This window comes from Silurus aristotelis (genome assembly GCF_946808225.1).
Source record: "Silurus aristotelis genome assembly, chromosome: 11".
Taxonomy (NCBI): domain Eukaryota; kingdom Metazoa; phylum Chordata; class Actinopteri; order Siluriformes; family Siluridae; genus Silurus; species Silurus aristotelis.
In genome coordinates, this window is record NC_139584.1 from 30554972 (window position 1) to 30569971 (window position 15000).

The window sequence follows — 15000 nt, forward strand, 5'->3', positions numbered from 1 at the left end:
GAGTGTCTGTGTTGTGTGGGAGTGGGAGTGTCTGTGGTGTGTGGGAGTGGGCGTGTCTGTGGTGTGTGGGAGTGTCTGTGTTGTGTGGGAGTGGGAGTGTCTGTGGTGTGTGGGAGTGTCTGTGGTGTGTGGGAGTGGGCGTGTCTGTGGTGGTGGGAGTGTCTGTGGTGTGTGGGAGTGGGCGTGTCTGTGGTGTGTGGGAGTGTCTGTGGTGTGTGGGAGTGGGAGTGTCTGTGGTGTGTGGGAGTGGGCGTGTCTGTGGTGTGTGGGAGTGTCTGTGTTGTGTGGGAGTGGGAGTGTCTGTGGTGTGTGGGAGTGGGCGTGTCTGTGGTGTGTGGGAGTGTCTGTGGTGTGTGGGAGTGGGCGTGTCTGTGGTGTGTGGGAGTGTCTGTGGTGTGTGGTTTGCCTCTAATCTAATTCTGATCGCAGAAACCTCATGTCACCACCGAGCTCCAGATGTGATCTTGATCCTGCTGTATTATTGTTGTTGTTGTTGTTGTTGTTGTTGACAGAGTGCGTATTTTTGTGGAGCTGTGTATGATGTTGATCTGAATTATGGGAGTGTGTTGTGTTTAATTAATTGATGAAAATTGTAACAAGATGTAAATGGTGATGCTGATCATGCTCTCACTCCTCTTCCTCACTGAGGAGAAAGAGGAGCCACGGTGGATCATTAAGGCAGTGAAGTGAAGCGTCTCTCAGTGTTCTACACCAGGACCTGGTCCTTCTCCTGCAGTTCTCCTCCGCCTGCTGCTGTTGATTTAGTGTGGCTGTAAATCAGGCTGTAGACGAGCGATTGATTTCCTCCTGCACTGAACTCGTGCTCCTTCAGCAGGATTAATCACAACCCTGCAGAGCCCCGAGCTCACACTGATATCGTCACCAAGCAGGAGATCATTCTACACACAATCTAACAGACTGACCCACACACACATACACACAAACAAAACCCACTCTCAATCCTGAACACATTCACTGAGGTGTAAATACTAAATGCCAAACATTCAGTAAATACTGTGAGACGGTTCCTCCACGTGCAGTGCAGAACTTACACCATGTTCATCTTCACATTTTCACACAGTCCTGCTCTACAACTTGTTTCAATTCGAGTGAAATTCCAATCATCACATTTCAGTGGACAAATAAAATTTACCCGTCTGTGTGTATCTACACCACTTTCTGTTCAGCAGCTGCAGATACTCATAATCAAGAGTCCTCTGGGACAGGAGTCACACTGCTCCCCTGCCCTATACTGCCCTACGCTGCCCCACACTACTCCACACAGCCCCGCACTACTCCACACAGCCCCGCACTACTCCACACAGCCCCGCACTACTCCACACAGCCCCACTCTACTCCACACAGCCCCACTCTACTCCACATAGCCCCGCACTACTCCACACAGCCCCGCACTACTCCACACAGCCCCGTACTACTCCACACAGCCCCACTCTACTCCACACAGCCCCACTCTACTCCACACAGCCCCGCACTACTCCACACAGCCCCGCACTACTCCACACAGCCCCGCACTACTCCACACAGCCCCGCTCTACTCCACACAGCCCCGCACTACTCCACACAGCCCCGCACTACTCCACACAGCCCCGCTCTACTCCACACAGCCCCGCACTACTCCACACAGCCCCGCTCTACTCCACACAGCCCCTCTCTACTCCACACAGCCCCGCACTACTCCACACAGCCCCGCACTACTCCACACAGCCCCGCACTACTCCACACAGCCCCGCTCTACTCCACACAGCCCCTCTCTACTCCACACAGCCCCGCACTACTCCACACAGCCCCGCTCTACTTCACACATCCCCGCTCTACTCCACACAGCCCCGCTCTACTCCACACAGCCCCGCACTACTCCACACAGCCCCGCTCTACTCCACACAGCCCCGCACTACTCCACACAGCCCCGCTCTACTCCACACAGCCCCGCTCTACTCCACACTGCCCTGCACTACTCCACACAACCCCGCTCTACTCCACAAAGCCCCACACTACTCCACACTGCCCCACACTACTCCACACTGCCCCACACTACTCCATTCTACTCCACACTTCCCCCTGCCCTACGCTGCCCCACACTACTCCACACAGCACCACACTACTCCACACAGCCCCACTCTACTCCACACAGCCCCGCACTACTCCACACAGCCCCACTCTACTCCACACAGCCCCGCACTACTCCACACAGCCCCACACTACTCCACACAGCCCCCTCTACTCCACACAGCCCCGCTCTACTCCACACAGCCCCGCACTACTCCACACAGCCCCGCTCTACTCCACACAGCCCCGCACTACTCCACACAGCCCCATTCTACTCCACACAGCCCCACTCTACTCAACACAGCCCCACACTACTCCACACAGCCCAGCCCCACTCTACTCCACAAAGCCCCACACTACTCCACACTGCCCCACACTAATCCACAATGCCCCACACTACTCCATTCTACTCCACACTCCCCCCTGCCCTACGCTGCCCCACACTACTCCACACAGCACCACACTAATCCACAATGCCCCACACTACTCCATTCTACTTCACACTCCCCCCTGCCCTACGCTGCCCCACACTACTCCACACAGCACCACACTAATCCACAATGCCCCACACTACTCCATTCTACTTCACACTCCCCCCTGCCCTACGCTGCCCCACACTACTCCACACAGCACCACACTACTCCACACTGCTCCAGACAGCCCCACACTACTCCACACAGCACCACTCTACTCCACACAGCACCACACTACTCCACACAGCCCCACACTACTCCACACAGCCCCACACAACACCACACTACTCCACACAACCCCACACTACTCCACACAGCCCCACACTACTCCACACAGCCCCACTCTACTCCACACAGCACCACACTACTCCACACAGCCCCACTCTACTCCACACAGCACCACACTACTCCACACAGCCCTACACTACTCCACACTGCCCCACACTACTCCACACTCCCCCCTGCCCTACGCTGCCCCACACTACTTCACACAGCACCACACTACTCCGCTCTACACCACACTGCTCCAGACTACTCCACTCTACTCCACACTGCTCCAGACTACTCCACTCTACTCCACACTGCTCCAGACTACTCCAGACTACTCCACACAGCCCCACACTACTCCACACTGTTCCAGACTACTCCACACTACTCCACACAGCCCCACATTACTCCACACAGCCCCACTCTACTCCACACTGCCCCAGACTACTCCACACTACTCCACTCTACTTCACACTGCCCCACACTACTCGACACTACTCCACACTGACACCCATTACTTTACTCTACTCCACACTATTACACTCTACTCCACAATACCCCACCCTGTTCCACAATGCTCCACACTACTCCACACAGCCCCACTCTACTCCACACAACACCACACTACCCCACTCTACTCCACACAGCCCCACACTACTTATGCAATGCCGCATACTTCCACACATCAAAAGAAAGAGATGGACTCTGATTAGGAAAAATGCGAGTGCAGATGGAGAGTGTATCTGGTGTGTGATATATTGTAATAGATGGAGGGATGATGAGAGATGATGGAGGGATGATGAGAGATGATGGAGGGATGATGAAGCGGATGTGTCCGTGTCTGTAACCTACACAACAAGATGGTGAGCTGCAGATACAAACTCTCCAAATACAGAACAACAAAACGCTCAAATCTACAGGTGGAAAAAATGTTTTCCTGTGACTGCTGTATCTAGGATACCAACCACACACACACACACACACACACACACACACACACACAAGCACGATCGGCTAATTAAAACATTTCAATAAAATGTTCAGAACAAAACATCAGCGTTAACAGCAGGGATGAGTCTGTTCTCATTTAGGGACAGGAACTGCTCAGTGAGTTCATATACACACACTCACACACACACACACACACACACACACACACACACACACTCACACACACACACACACACACACACACACACACACACACACACACACACACACAGCCCCGCACTACTCCACACAGCCCCGCTCTACTCCACACAGCCCCGCACTACTCCACACAGCCCCGCACTACTCCACACAGCCCCGCTCTACTCCACACAGCCCCGTTCTACTCCACACAGCCCCGCTCTACTCCACACAGCCCCGCACTACTCCACACAGCCCCGCACTACTCCACACAGCCCCGCTCTACTCCACACAGCCCCGCTCTACTCCACACAGCCCCGCACTATTCCACACAGCCCCGCACTACTCCACACAGCCCCGCTCTACTCCACACAGCCCCGCTCTACTCCACACAGCCCCGCACTACTCCACACAGCCCCGCACTACTCCACACAGCCCCGCTCTACTCCACACAGCCCCGTTCTACTCCACACAGCCCCGCTCTACTCCACACAGCCCCGCACTACTCCACACAGCCCCGCTCTACTCCACACAGCCCCGCTCTACTCCACACAGCCCCGCACTACTCCACACAGCCCCGCTCTACTCCACACAGCCCCGCTCTACTCCACACAGCCCCGCACTACTCCACACAGCCCCGCTCTACTCCACACAGCCCCGCTCTACTCCACACAGCCCCGCTCTACTCCACACAGCCCCGCTCTACTCCACACAGCCCCGTTCTACTCCACACAGCCCCGCACTACTCCACACAGCCCCGCTCTACTCCACACAGCCCCGCTCTACTCCACACAGCCCCGCTCTACTCCACACAGCCCCGCTCTACTCCACACAGCCCCGCTCTACTCCACACAGCCCCGTTCTACTCCACACAGCCCCGCTCTACTCCACACAGCCCCGTTCTACTCCACACAGCCCCGCTCTACTCCACACAGCCCCGTTCTACTCCACACAGCCCCGCTCTACTCCACACAGCCCCGTTCTACTCCACACAGCCCCGCTCTACTCCACACAGCCCCGCTCTACTCCACACAGCCCCGTTCTACTCCACACAGCCCCGCTCTACTCCACACAGCCCCGTTCTACTCCACACAGCCCCGCTCTACTCCACACAGCCCCGTTCTACTCCACACAGCCCCGCTCTACTCCACACAGCCCCGTTCTACTCAACACAGCCCCGCACTACTCCACACAGCTCCACACACACACAAACTTACATGTTCATATACACACAAACATATACATACACACACACACTTTCATACACACACACACACACACACACAAACTTACATGTTCATATACACACAAACATATACATACACACACACACTTTCATACACACACACACACACACACACACACACACACACACACACACACAAACTTACATGTTCATATACACACAAACATATACATACACACACACACACACACACACACACACACACACACACACACACTGCAGGGAGGATGGTCTGATTTAGTGTTACACTTCTTTAAAAGTGTATTTAGAAGTTGTAGTACAGTATGTATTTACACTGCAGTGTTGTGTTACTAATAAACATCAGTCTGGAGTGTGTGTGTTTTATGGTTGTGTTTGCGTTACCGTCGCTGGAGTGTTTACAGAATGTCTCTGACTGACACACAGAATCAGTTCAACAAATACCCAAGTGGAACTTCTGGAAGTTCCTGGTGAGTGCTGAGGGTCAGGTCCTGCATGTGTGGAAGCCGGAGGAACCGATGGAGGAAATCAGGAGGGAAGTGACGGCTCTCGTTCGGGAAATCATACTGAAGAAGAGACACGAGCTCTGAGGGAGGTTCTGTATGCTGACGTGGAGATGTTCTGAAGGTTCTGAGAGGAACCAAGCCTGACTGTGTGGTGCTGGGACAGAACAGAGAACTCTACATGTGGTACCGAAGTGTGTGTGTGTGTGTGTGTGTGTGTGTGTGTGTGTGTGTGTGTGTGTGTGTGTATGAAAGGTGGATTTGTAAGAGTGAAGTGTGAAATCTCAGGGTGATCATCTGCAACCACCGATCACAAAGATCTCGAAATGTCTCATATTTAATGCAGTTTCTGTTCATCATTTTCATCTGATCTTGTGATCATCACACCTCCTCTCTGATCACAGAATTGTATTAATAAAAATACTTCATGAAAAATATCAAACAGCCCAACAGTTTGATCATAAACACTCCTACATCTGACCTCAGTGTGCTGATGGACGTGACCCCAGAGATGCAGCAGCTCACAGACTCCTCACATCTGCTTTAACATCATTCCAGGGGAGTTTGTGTTCCAGCAAGACGCCGCTTTTACTGAAGTACGAGGTTCAGAATGAGCTCAGAACATCAGCGTGATGCGAGTTGTGCTTTAGTCCACAAAAACTCCACCTGACACACTGACGTTCCAGACTACACTTCCCTCTCCATCACATACCTGCCCTCCATCACGCTCCAGTAATCACAGCCAGAAACCTCCTCTAAACCACTGCTGAACAGTACTGAAGGAAAAGTCAGTAGTTTATTTGTGTATCTGTATTTTACTGAACTATTTTATTTGGGGAGATTTTTACTGTAACTTCACATTTCACACTCAAATCCCTCACTTTTTACTACATTTAGTGAAATCACTCGTTTCTTTTTATTAACGAGGATAAAAACGTGACTGGTGAAACACGCAGCGAGTCACCAATCAGGATCGAGCGCACGCTCTGTTTTACACGTGTTCTGATCACCAACATCCAGTTCAGCATCAGTTCAACATCAAGCAGAACATTTAGAGAGGAATAAATGATGAAGAAACTCCAGACTGGAACTCACCACCACACACGTGACCTCGTTTACACGTTTTTATTTAAAGGTTTTATATGCAATAATAATTATAGTAGAAATCAATCAGTGTTTGAGTCTTTAATCTCATTCTATTAATAGATCAGTGCTGAGAGTCACATTCGAGTCTTTACACAGAAACTGAGGAGATTAAGTGAAGAATCTTGTGATAAAATGATCACAGGAACATTAAAGTTATAATAAATCACTACTTTGGAAACTTCAGTACATTTGAAGGTAAAAACATTTGTACTTTTAATGAAGTGACAGTTTAAGGGACACTTTTACTACAGTCACACTGAGTGTCTCTACTTTATCTCAACCCCATGGTTTATGTTCTTCATCCTCCACTGACACTCACTCACACACACACACACACACACACACACACACACACACACACACACACACACTCACACACACACACACACACACACACTGTCATACACACACACACTGACACTCACACACACACACACACACACACACTGTCATACACACACACACACACACACACACACACACACACACACACTGTCATACACACACACACTGACACTCACACACACACTGTCATACACACACACACACACACACACACACTGTCATACACACACACACTGACACTCACACACACACACACACACACACACACACACACTGTCATACACACACACACACACACACACACACACACACACACACACACACACACACACACACACTGTCATACACACACACACTGACACTCACACACACACTGTCATACACACACACACACACACACACACACACACACACACACACACACACACACTGTCATACACACACACACACTGACACTCACACACACACACACACACACACACACACTCACACACACACACACACACACACACACACACACACACACACACACACACACTGTCATACACACACACACTGACACTCACACACACACACACACACACACACACACTGTCATACACACACACACACACACACACACTGTCATACACACACACACTGACACTCACACACACACTGTCATACACACACACACACACACACACACACTGTCATACACACACACACTGACACTCACACACACACACACACACACACACACACACACACTGTCATACACACACACACACACACACACACACACTGTCATACACACACACACACACACATACACACACACACACACACTGTCATACACACACACACACACACACACACACACACACACACACACTGTCATACACACACACACACACACACACACACACACACACACACACACACACACACACACACACACACACACACACACTGTCATATACAGAAACACACAAGCACAAACTATACACACAGTGTATAGGGGGAAGGGTGTGTGTGTGTGTGTGTGTGTGTGTGTGTGTGTGTGTGTGTGTGTGTGTGTGTGTGTGTGTGTGTTTGTGTGTGTGTAAAATTGTGTGTGTGCATGTGTGTGGTCAGTTTCATTCCAACAAGCTCTGCAGTGTGTAGTGAATTTCCTTTATCTGGCAACAAGAAAAAACACTTACATAACTCTCTCTCTTTCTCTCTCTCCCTCAGTGAACCTCTCCCTAATTCCAACCAGCTGTGTTACATAAATAAAGCTTAGTTGCAGAAAAAAAGAGAGTGTGTGTGTGTGTGTGTGTGTGTGTGTGTGTGTGTGTGTGTGTGTGTGTGTGTGTGTGTGTGTGTGTGTGTGTGTGTGAGTGCATGTGTGTGTGTGACTTTGTTACCTGATGTGACGAGCCCCATATCATGTTCGATTCCTTGTGTGCTTGTGTTCAGGAGTCCCAACACACAGATAAGACTGAGAGAGAGATGACTCAGCATGGCCTCAGCTGCTTACACACACACACACACACACACACACACACACACACACACACACACACACACACACACACAACACACACACACACACACACACATCACTATTTTGTATATTGTATATTTTTTAGTAATATAATTAACACAACAAATGTTTGAGCTTTTCACAATTGTACAACTCTACACAACACTGAACAACTCTACACAACTGTACACAATTCTACACAACATTGGACAACTTTCCACAACACTGCACAACTACACATTTCTACACAGCTGTACATGAATTCTTCAGATGATATTTACAGAAAGTGTGTGTGTGTGTGTGTGTGTGTGTGTGTGTGTGTGTGTGTGTTATTTAGAGTGTGTGTGAGCATGTGACCACAGAGCATTTATTTATATCTTCGATCATGTACACACACTGTACACTCAGTGGCCGCTTTATTAGAAACATCAGAGCTCCTGCTTCTTCATGCAGGCTTTCAGTCAGGTTCTTCTCTGATCAGCTGACCCCAAACCTCAACCACACTTTCCTGTCTGAATGTGTGTATGTGTGCTTTCTGTCAGCTCTGGTCATTTTTCTCTGACCTTCTCACTATATTGTAAACTCTGACTAAAAAACTGTTGTGTGTGAAAAGCTCAGAAGGTCACCAAAAATACTGAAACCACCACCAACTGACACCCATTTCACAGCTGAAATTCCTGAAATCACTGAGCTTCTTCTCTATTCTGAAGTTAATGCACAGTAACTGAAGCTCTGGATGTATCTGCTGGAGTAGAACGTGAAATAAAGAATTAGAAGAAATGAAGAAGACAATGAGAAATAGACTGAGCAAAATAAAAAGAAGGAAGAGAAGGTGAAGGTGTCACAAAAGAATGGGAAAGAGATAAAGATGAAGAGGAGTAGATGGAGGGAGAAAAAGATTGGAAAGGAAAAGAAAAAGATGGAGAATGAGGAGATGTGGTGTTTACTGTCTGAAAATCCGAGCTTCATGTTCTCGCTTATGTTCCTTCGCACCATAAACACATCCACACACTGCTCTTTTGTCACTTAGACCTCAGCACAGCTTGTTTACACTGTCATCACACACACACACACACACACACACACACACACACACACACACACACACACACACACGCTCACTAATTGCATGTGGTTGGAACAGCAGGTTATTTTTGCTCTGTGAGGAGAAACCTCCTCAGTGACCTCTCTGTGTGGAACAGTTCTCATGGCGCTATATCCTCCACATCCTCTAACACCTCAAATACACACGAGGAAACACGCCAACCATCACACCATTACACTAACAGCACACTAACACCATTACACTAACATCACACTAACATCACACTATCACACTAACATCACACCATTACACTAACATCACACTAACACCATTACACTAACATCACACTAACACCATTACACTAACATCACACTAACACCATTACACTAACATCACACTAACACCATTACACTAACATCACACTAACACCATTACACTAACATCACACTAACACCATTACACTAACATCACACTATCACACTAACATCACACTAACATCACACTATCACACTAACATCACACCATTACACTAACATCACACTATCACACTAACATCACACTAACATCACACTATCACACTAACATCACATCATTACACTAACATCACACTAACACCATTACACTAACATCACACTAACACCATTACACTAACATCACACTAACATCACACTATCACACTAACATCACACCATTACACTAACATCACACTAACACCATTACACTAACATCACACTAACACCATTACACTAACATCACACTATCACACTAACATCACATCATTACACTAACATCACACTAACACCATTACACTAACATCACACTAACACCATTACACTAACATCACACTAACATCACACTATCACACTAACATCACACCATTACACTAACATCACACTAACACCATTACACTAACATCACACTAACACCATTACACTAACATCACACTATCACACTAACATCACATCATTACACTAACATCACACTAACACCATTACACTAACATCACACTAACACCATTACACTAACATCACACTAACATCACACTATCACACTAACATCACACCATTACACTAACATCACACTAACACCATTACACTAACATCACACTATCACACTAACATCACACTAACATCACACTATCACACTAACATCACACCATTACACTAACATCACACTAACACCATTACACTAACATCACACTAACACCATTACACTAACATCACACTATCACACTAACATCACACTAACATCACACTATCACACTAACATCACACCATTACACTAACATCACACTAACACCATTACACTAACATCACACTAACATCACACTATCACACTAACATCACACCATTACACTAACATCACACTAACACCATTACACTAACATCACACTAACATCACACTATCACACTAACATCACACCATTACACTAACATCACACTAACACCATTACACTAACATCACACTAACACCATTACACTAACATCACACTATCACACTAACATCACACTCACATCACACTATCACACTAACATCACATCATCACACAAACATCACACCATCCTGCTGACATAACACCATCACACTTACATCACACTATCACACTAACATCACACCATTACACTAACATCACACTAACATCACACTAACATAACACCATCACACTAACATCACACTATCACACTATCACACACTGTACTGAAATACTGTAATAACAATAATAACACACTTATAACACATGGTACTACCACAAAGTAATAACACACTGTACCAACACACAGTACTAACACACTGTAACTGTAATAACACACACTGTAAAAACACACTGTACTAACACAATACTAACACACAGTACTAACACACTGTAATAAAACACTGTACTAACACACTGTAATAAAACACTGTACTAACACACTGTACTAACACACTGTACTAACACACTGTACTAACACACTGTACTAACACACACTAATAACACACTGTACTAACACACTGTACTAACACACTGTAATAACACTCTGTACTAACACACACTAATAACACACTGTACTAACACACAGTACTAACACACTGTACAAACACACTGTACTAACACACTGTACTAACACACACTAATAACACACTGTACTAACACACTGTAATAACACATTGTAATAACACACTGTACTTACACACTGTACTAACACACAATAATAACACACTGTACTAACACACAGTACTAACACACTGTACTAACACACACTAATAACACACTGTACTAACACACTGTAATAACACATTGTAATAACACACTGTACTTACACACTGTACTAACACACAATAATAACACACTGTACTAACACACTGTACTAACACATTGTAATAACACACTGTACTAACACACTGTACTAACACAATAATAACACACTGTACTAACACACAGTACTAACACACTGTACAAACACACTGTACTAACACACTGTAATAACACACTGTACTAACACACTGTACTAACACACACTAATAACACACTGTACTAACACACTGTAATAACACTGTACTAACGCACTGTACTAACACACACTAATAACACACTGTACTAACACACACTGATAACACACTGTACTAACACACTGTAATAACACTGTACTAATGCACTGTACTAACACACACTAATAACACACTGTACTAACACACACTAATAACACACTGTACTAACACACTGTACTAACACACTGTACTAACACACTGTACTAACACACTGTACTAACACACTGTAATAACACACTGTAATAACACACTGTACTAACACACACTAATAACACACTGTACTAACACACACTAATAACACACTGTACTAACACACACTAATAACACACTGTACTAACACACTGTAATAACACACTGTAATAACACACTGTAATAACACACTGTACTAACACACTGTACTAACACACTGTAATAACACACTGTATTAACACACTGTAATAACACACTGTACTAACACACTGTAATAACACACTGTACTAACACACTGTACTAACACACTGTAATAACACACTGTACTAACACACTGTAATAACACACTGTAATAACACACTGTACTAACACACTGTACTAACACACACTAATAACACACTGTACTAACACACACTAATAACACACTGTACTAACACACTGTAATAACACACTGTAATAACACAATGTACTAACACACTGTAATAACACACTGTACTAACACACACTAATAACACACTGTACTAACACACTGTAATAACACACTGTAATAACACACTGTACTAACACACTGTACTAACACACACTAATAACACACTGTACTAACACACACTAATAACACACTGTACTAACACACTGTAATAACACACTGTAATAACACACTGTACTAACACACTGTAATAACACACTGTACTAACCCACTGTAATAACACACACTAATAACACACTGTACTAACAGTCTAATAATGCACATTCGTGTGTGCGCGTGCACGTGTGAGTGTGTGTGTGTGTGTGTGCGTGCGTATGCATGACAAAAAAAATAACAACTGTACAAAACCTTACAGACCGAAAATGAGCAGGTTACAGCATTATTACATTATACCATTATACTGTTACAACCTTACAGTGTGATGTCATCACACACACACACACACACACACACACACACACACACACACACACACACACACACACACACACACACACACACAGGGGTTAAAGTGTGTGTTGCACTGCAGCGCTCTGCAGCGTCACCACCTCACTCAGGAATGTTCCTGCCCTGAGTCTTATTATAACCCCACCCCCCCAACACACACACACACACACACACACACACACACACACACACACACACACACACACACAAACCCATGCGCACAAGGCACATACACCCACTCACACAATCTTTCTCTCAAACACAAACACACAAGCACACACACACACACACACACAAAACCCACACAAATAGACACGTGTACATGTTTTTTCTTTTTGTCTGTTGTAATTATTGTGTCTCTCTGTAATGTTACAGATACTGAGTATTCCGATTTTCTGCACTTCTTCAAATGTGTTTGTGTTTGTGTGCATGTGTGTGTGTGTGTACTTGTGTGTCAGTGGGGGGAGCTTAACTCCTCCCTGGTTTCTGATTGGCTGACAGAGTTTTCCTGTTCTCTAGAGGCCCAGTAGTGATTCTTTGTGACCTTTGACCTTTAGAGTTTATGTGCCAGAATGTTGCAGGAGGTTTCAGAACTCAGAACGTCTTATTACAGCAACGTCATCAAATACAAACCCGACCCAAATAAAGTTGGGACACTGAACAAAATGTGAATATAAACAGAATGAATGATGTGGAAGTTTTTTTATTTCAATATTTTATTCAGAATACAACATAGATGATGTATCAAATGTTTAAACTGAGAAAATGTCTCATTTTAAAAGAAAAATATGTTGATTTTAAATTTCATGGCATCAACACATCCCAAAAAATTTGAGTTAGGGTTATGGTTGGGATCCTTTCTTCTCTTTATAACAGTCTGTACACGTCTGGGGACTGAGGAGACAAGCTGCTCAAGTTTAGGAATAGGAATGTTCTCCCATTCTTGTCTAATACAGGCTTCTAGTTGCTCAACTGTCTCAGCTCTTCTTTAATCGCATCTTCCTCTTTATGATGCGCCAAATGTTTTCTCTGGGTGAAAGCTCTGGACTGCAGGTGGACATGTCAGTACCCGGATTCTTCTTCTACACAGCATGATGTTGTAATTGATGCAGTATGTGGTCTGGCATTGTCATTTTGGAAAATGCAAGATCTTCCTGAAAGAGACGACGTCTGGATGGGAGCATATGTTGTTCTAGAACTTGGATATACCTTTCAGCATTGATGCTGCCTTTCCAGATGTGTAATAAATCTGCCCATGCCACACGTACTCATGCAACCCCATACCATCAGAGATGCAGGCTTCTGAACTGAGCGCTGAGAACAACTTGGGTTGTCCTGATCCTCTTTAGTCCGGATGACATGGCTTCCCAGTTTTCCAAAAAGAACTTCAAGTTTTGATTCGTCTGACCACAGAACAGTTTTCCACTTTGCCACAGTCCATTTTAAATGAGCCGTGGCCCAGAGAAAGCACCTGAGCTTCTGGATCATGTTTAGATACGGCTACTTTTTTGACCTATAGAGTTTTAGCCGGTGACGGTGAATGGCAGAGTGGATTGTGTTCACCAACAATGTTTTCTGGAAGTGTTCCTGAGCCCATGTTGTGATTTCCATTACAGTAACATTCCTGTATGTGATGCAGTGG

The 15000-nt window shown here is 45.8% G+C and overlaps 2 protein-coding genes across 5 annotated transcripts in view; one reads left to right on the top strand and one right to left on the bottom strand.

Annotated features, from left to right (window-relative positions):
- The window catches only part of LOC310732793 (uncharacterized protein), a 339677-nt gene that overhangs the window by 147087 nt on the left and 177590 nt on the right, over window positions 1-15000 (top strand). The gene's annotated exons all lie outside the window — the stretch shown is intronic.
- The window catches only part of ghra (growth hormone receptor a), a 37128-nt gene that overhangs the window by 7408 nt on the left and 14720 nt on the right, over window positions 1-15000 (bottom strand). The window contains exon 2 of the mRNA XM_083553461.1: window positions 8543-8647. Coding sequence (XP_083409587.1) covers window positions 8543-8639 — 97 coding nt within the window. The 5' untranslated portion in view covers window positions 8640-8647. The remainder of the gene's footprint in view (window positions 1-8542; window positions 8648-15000) is intronic.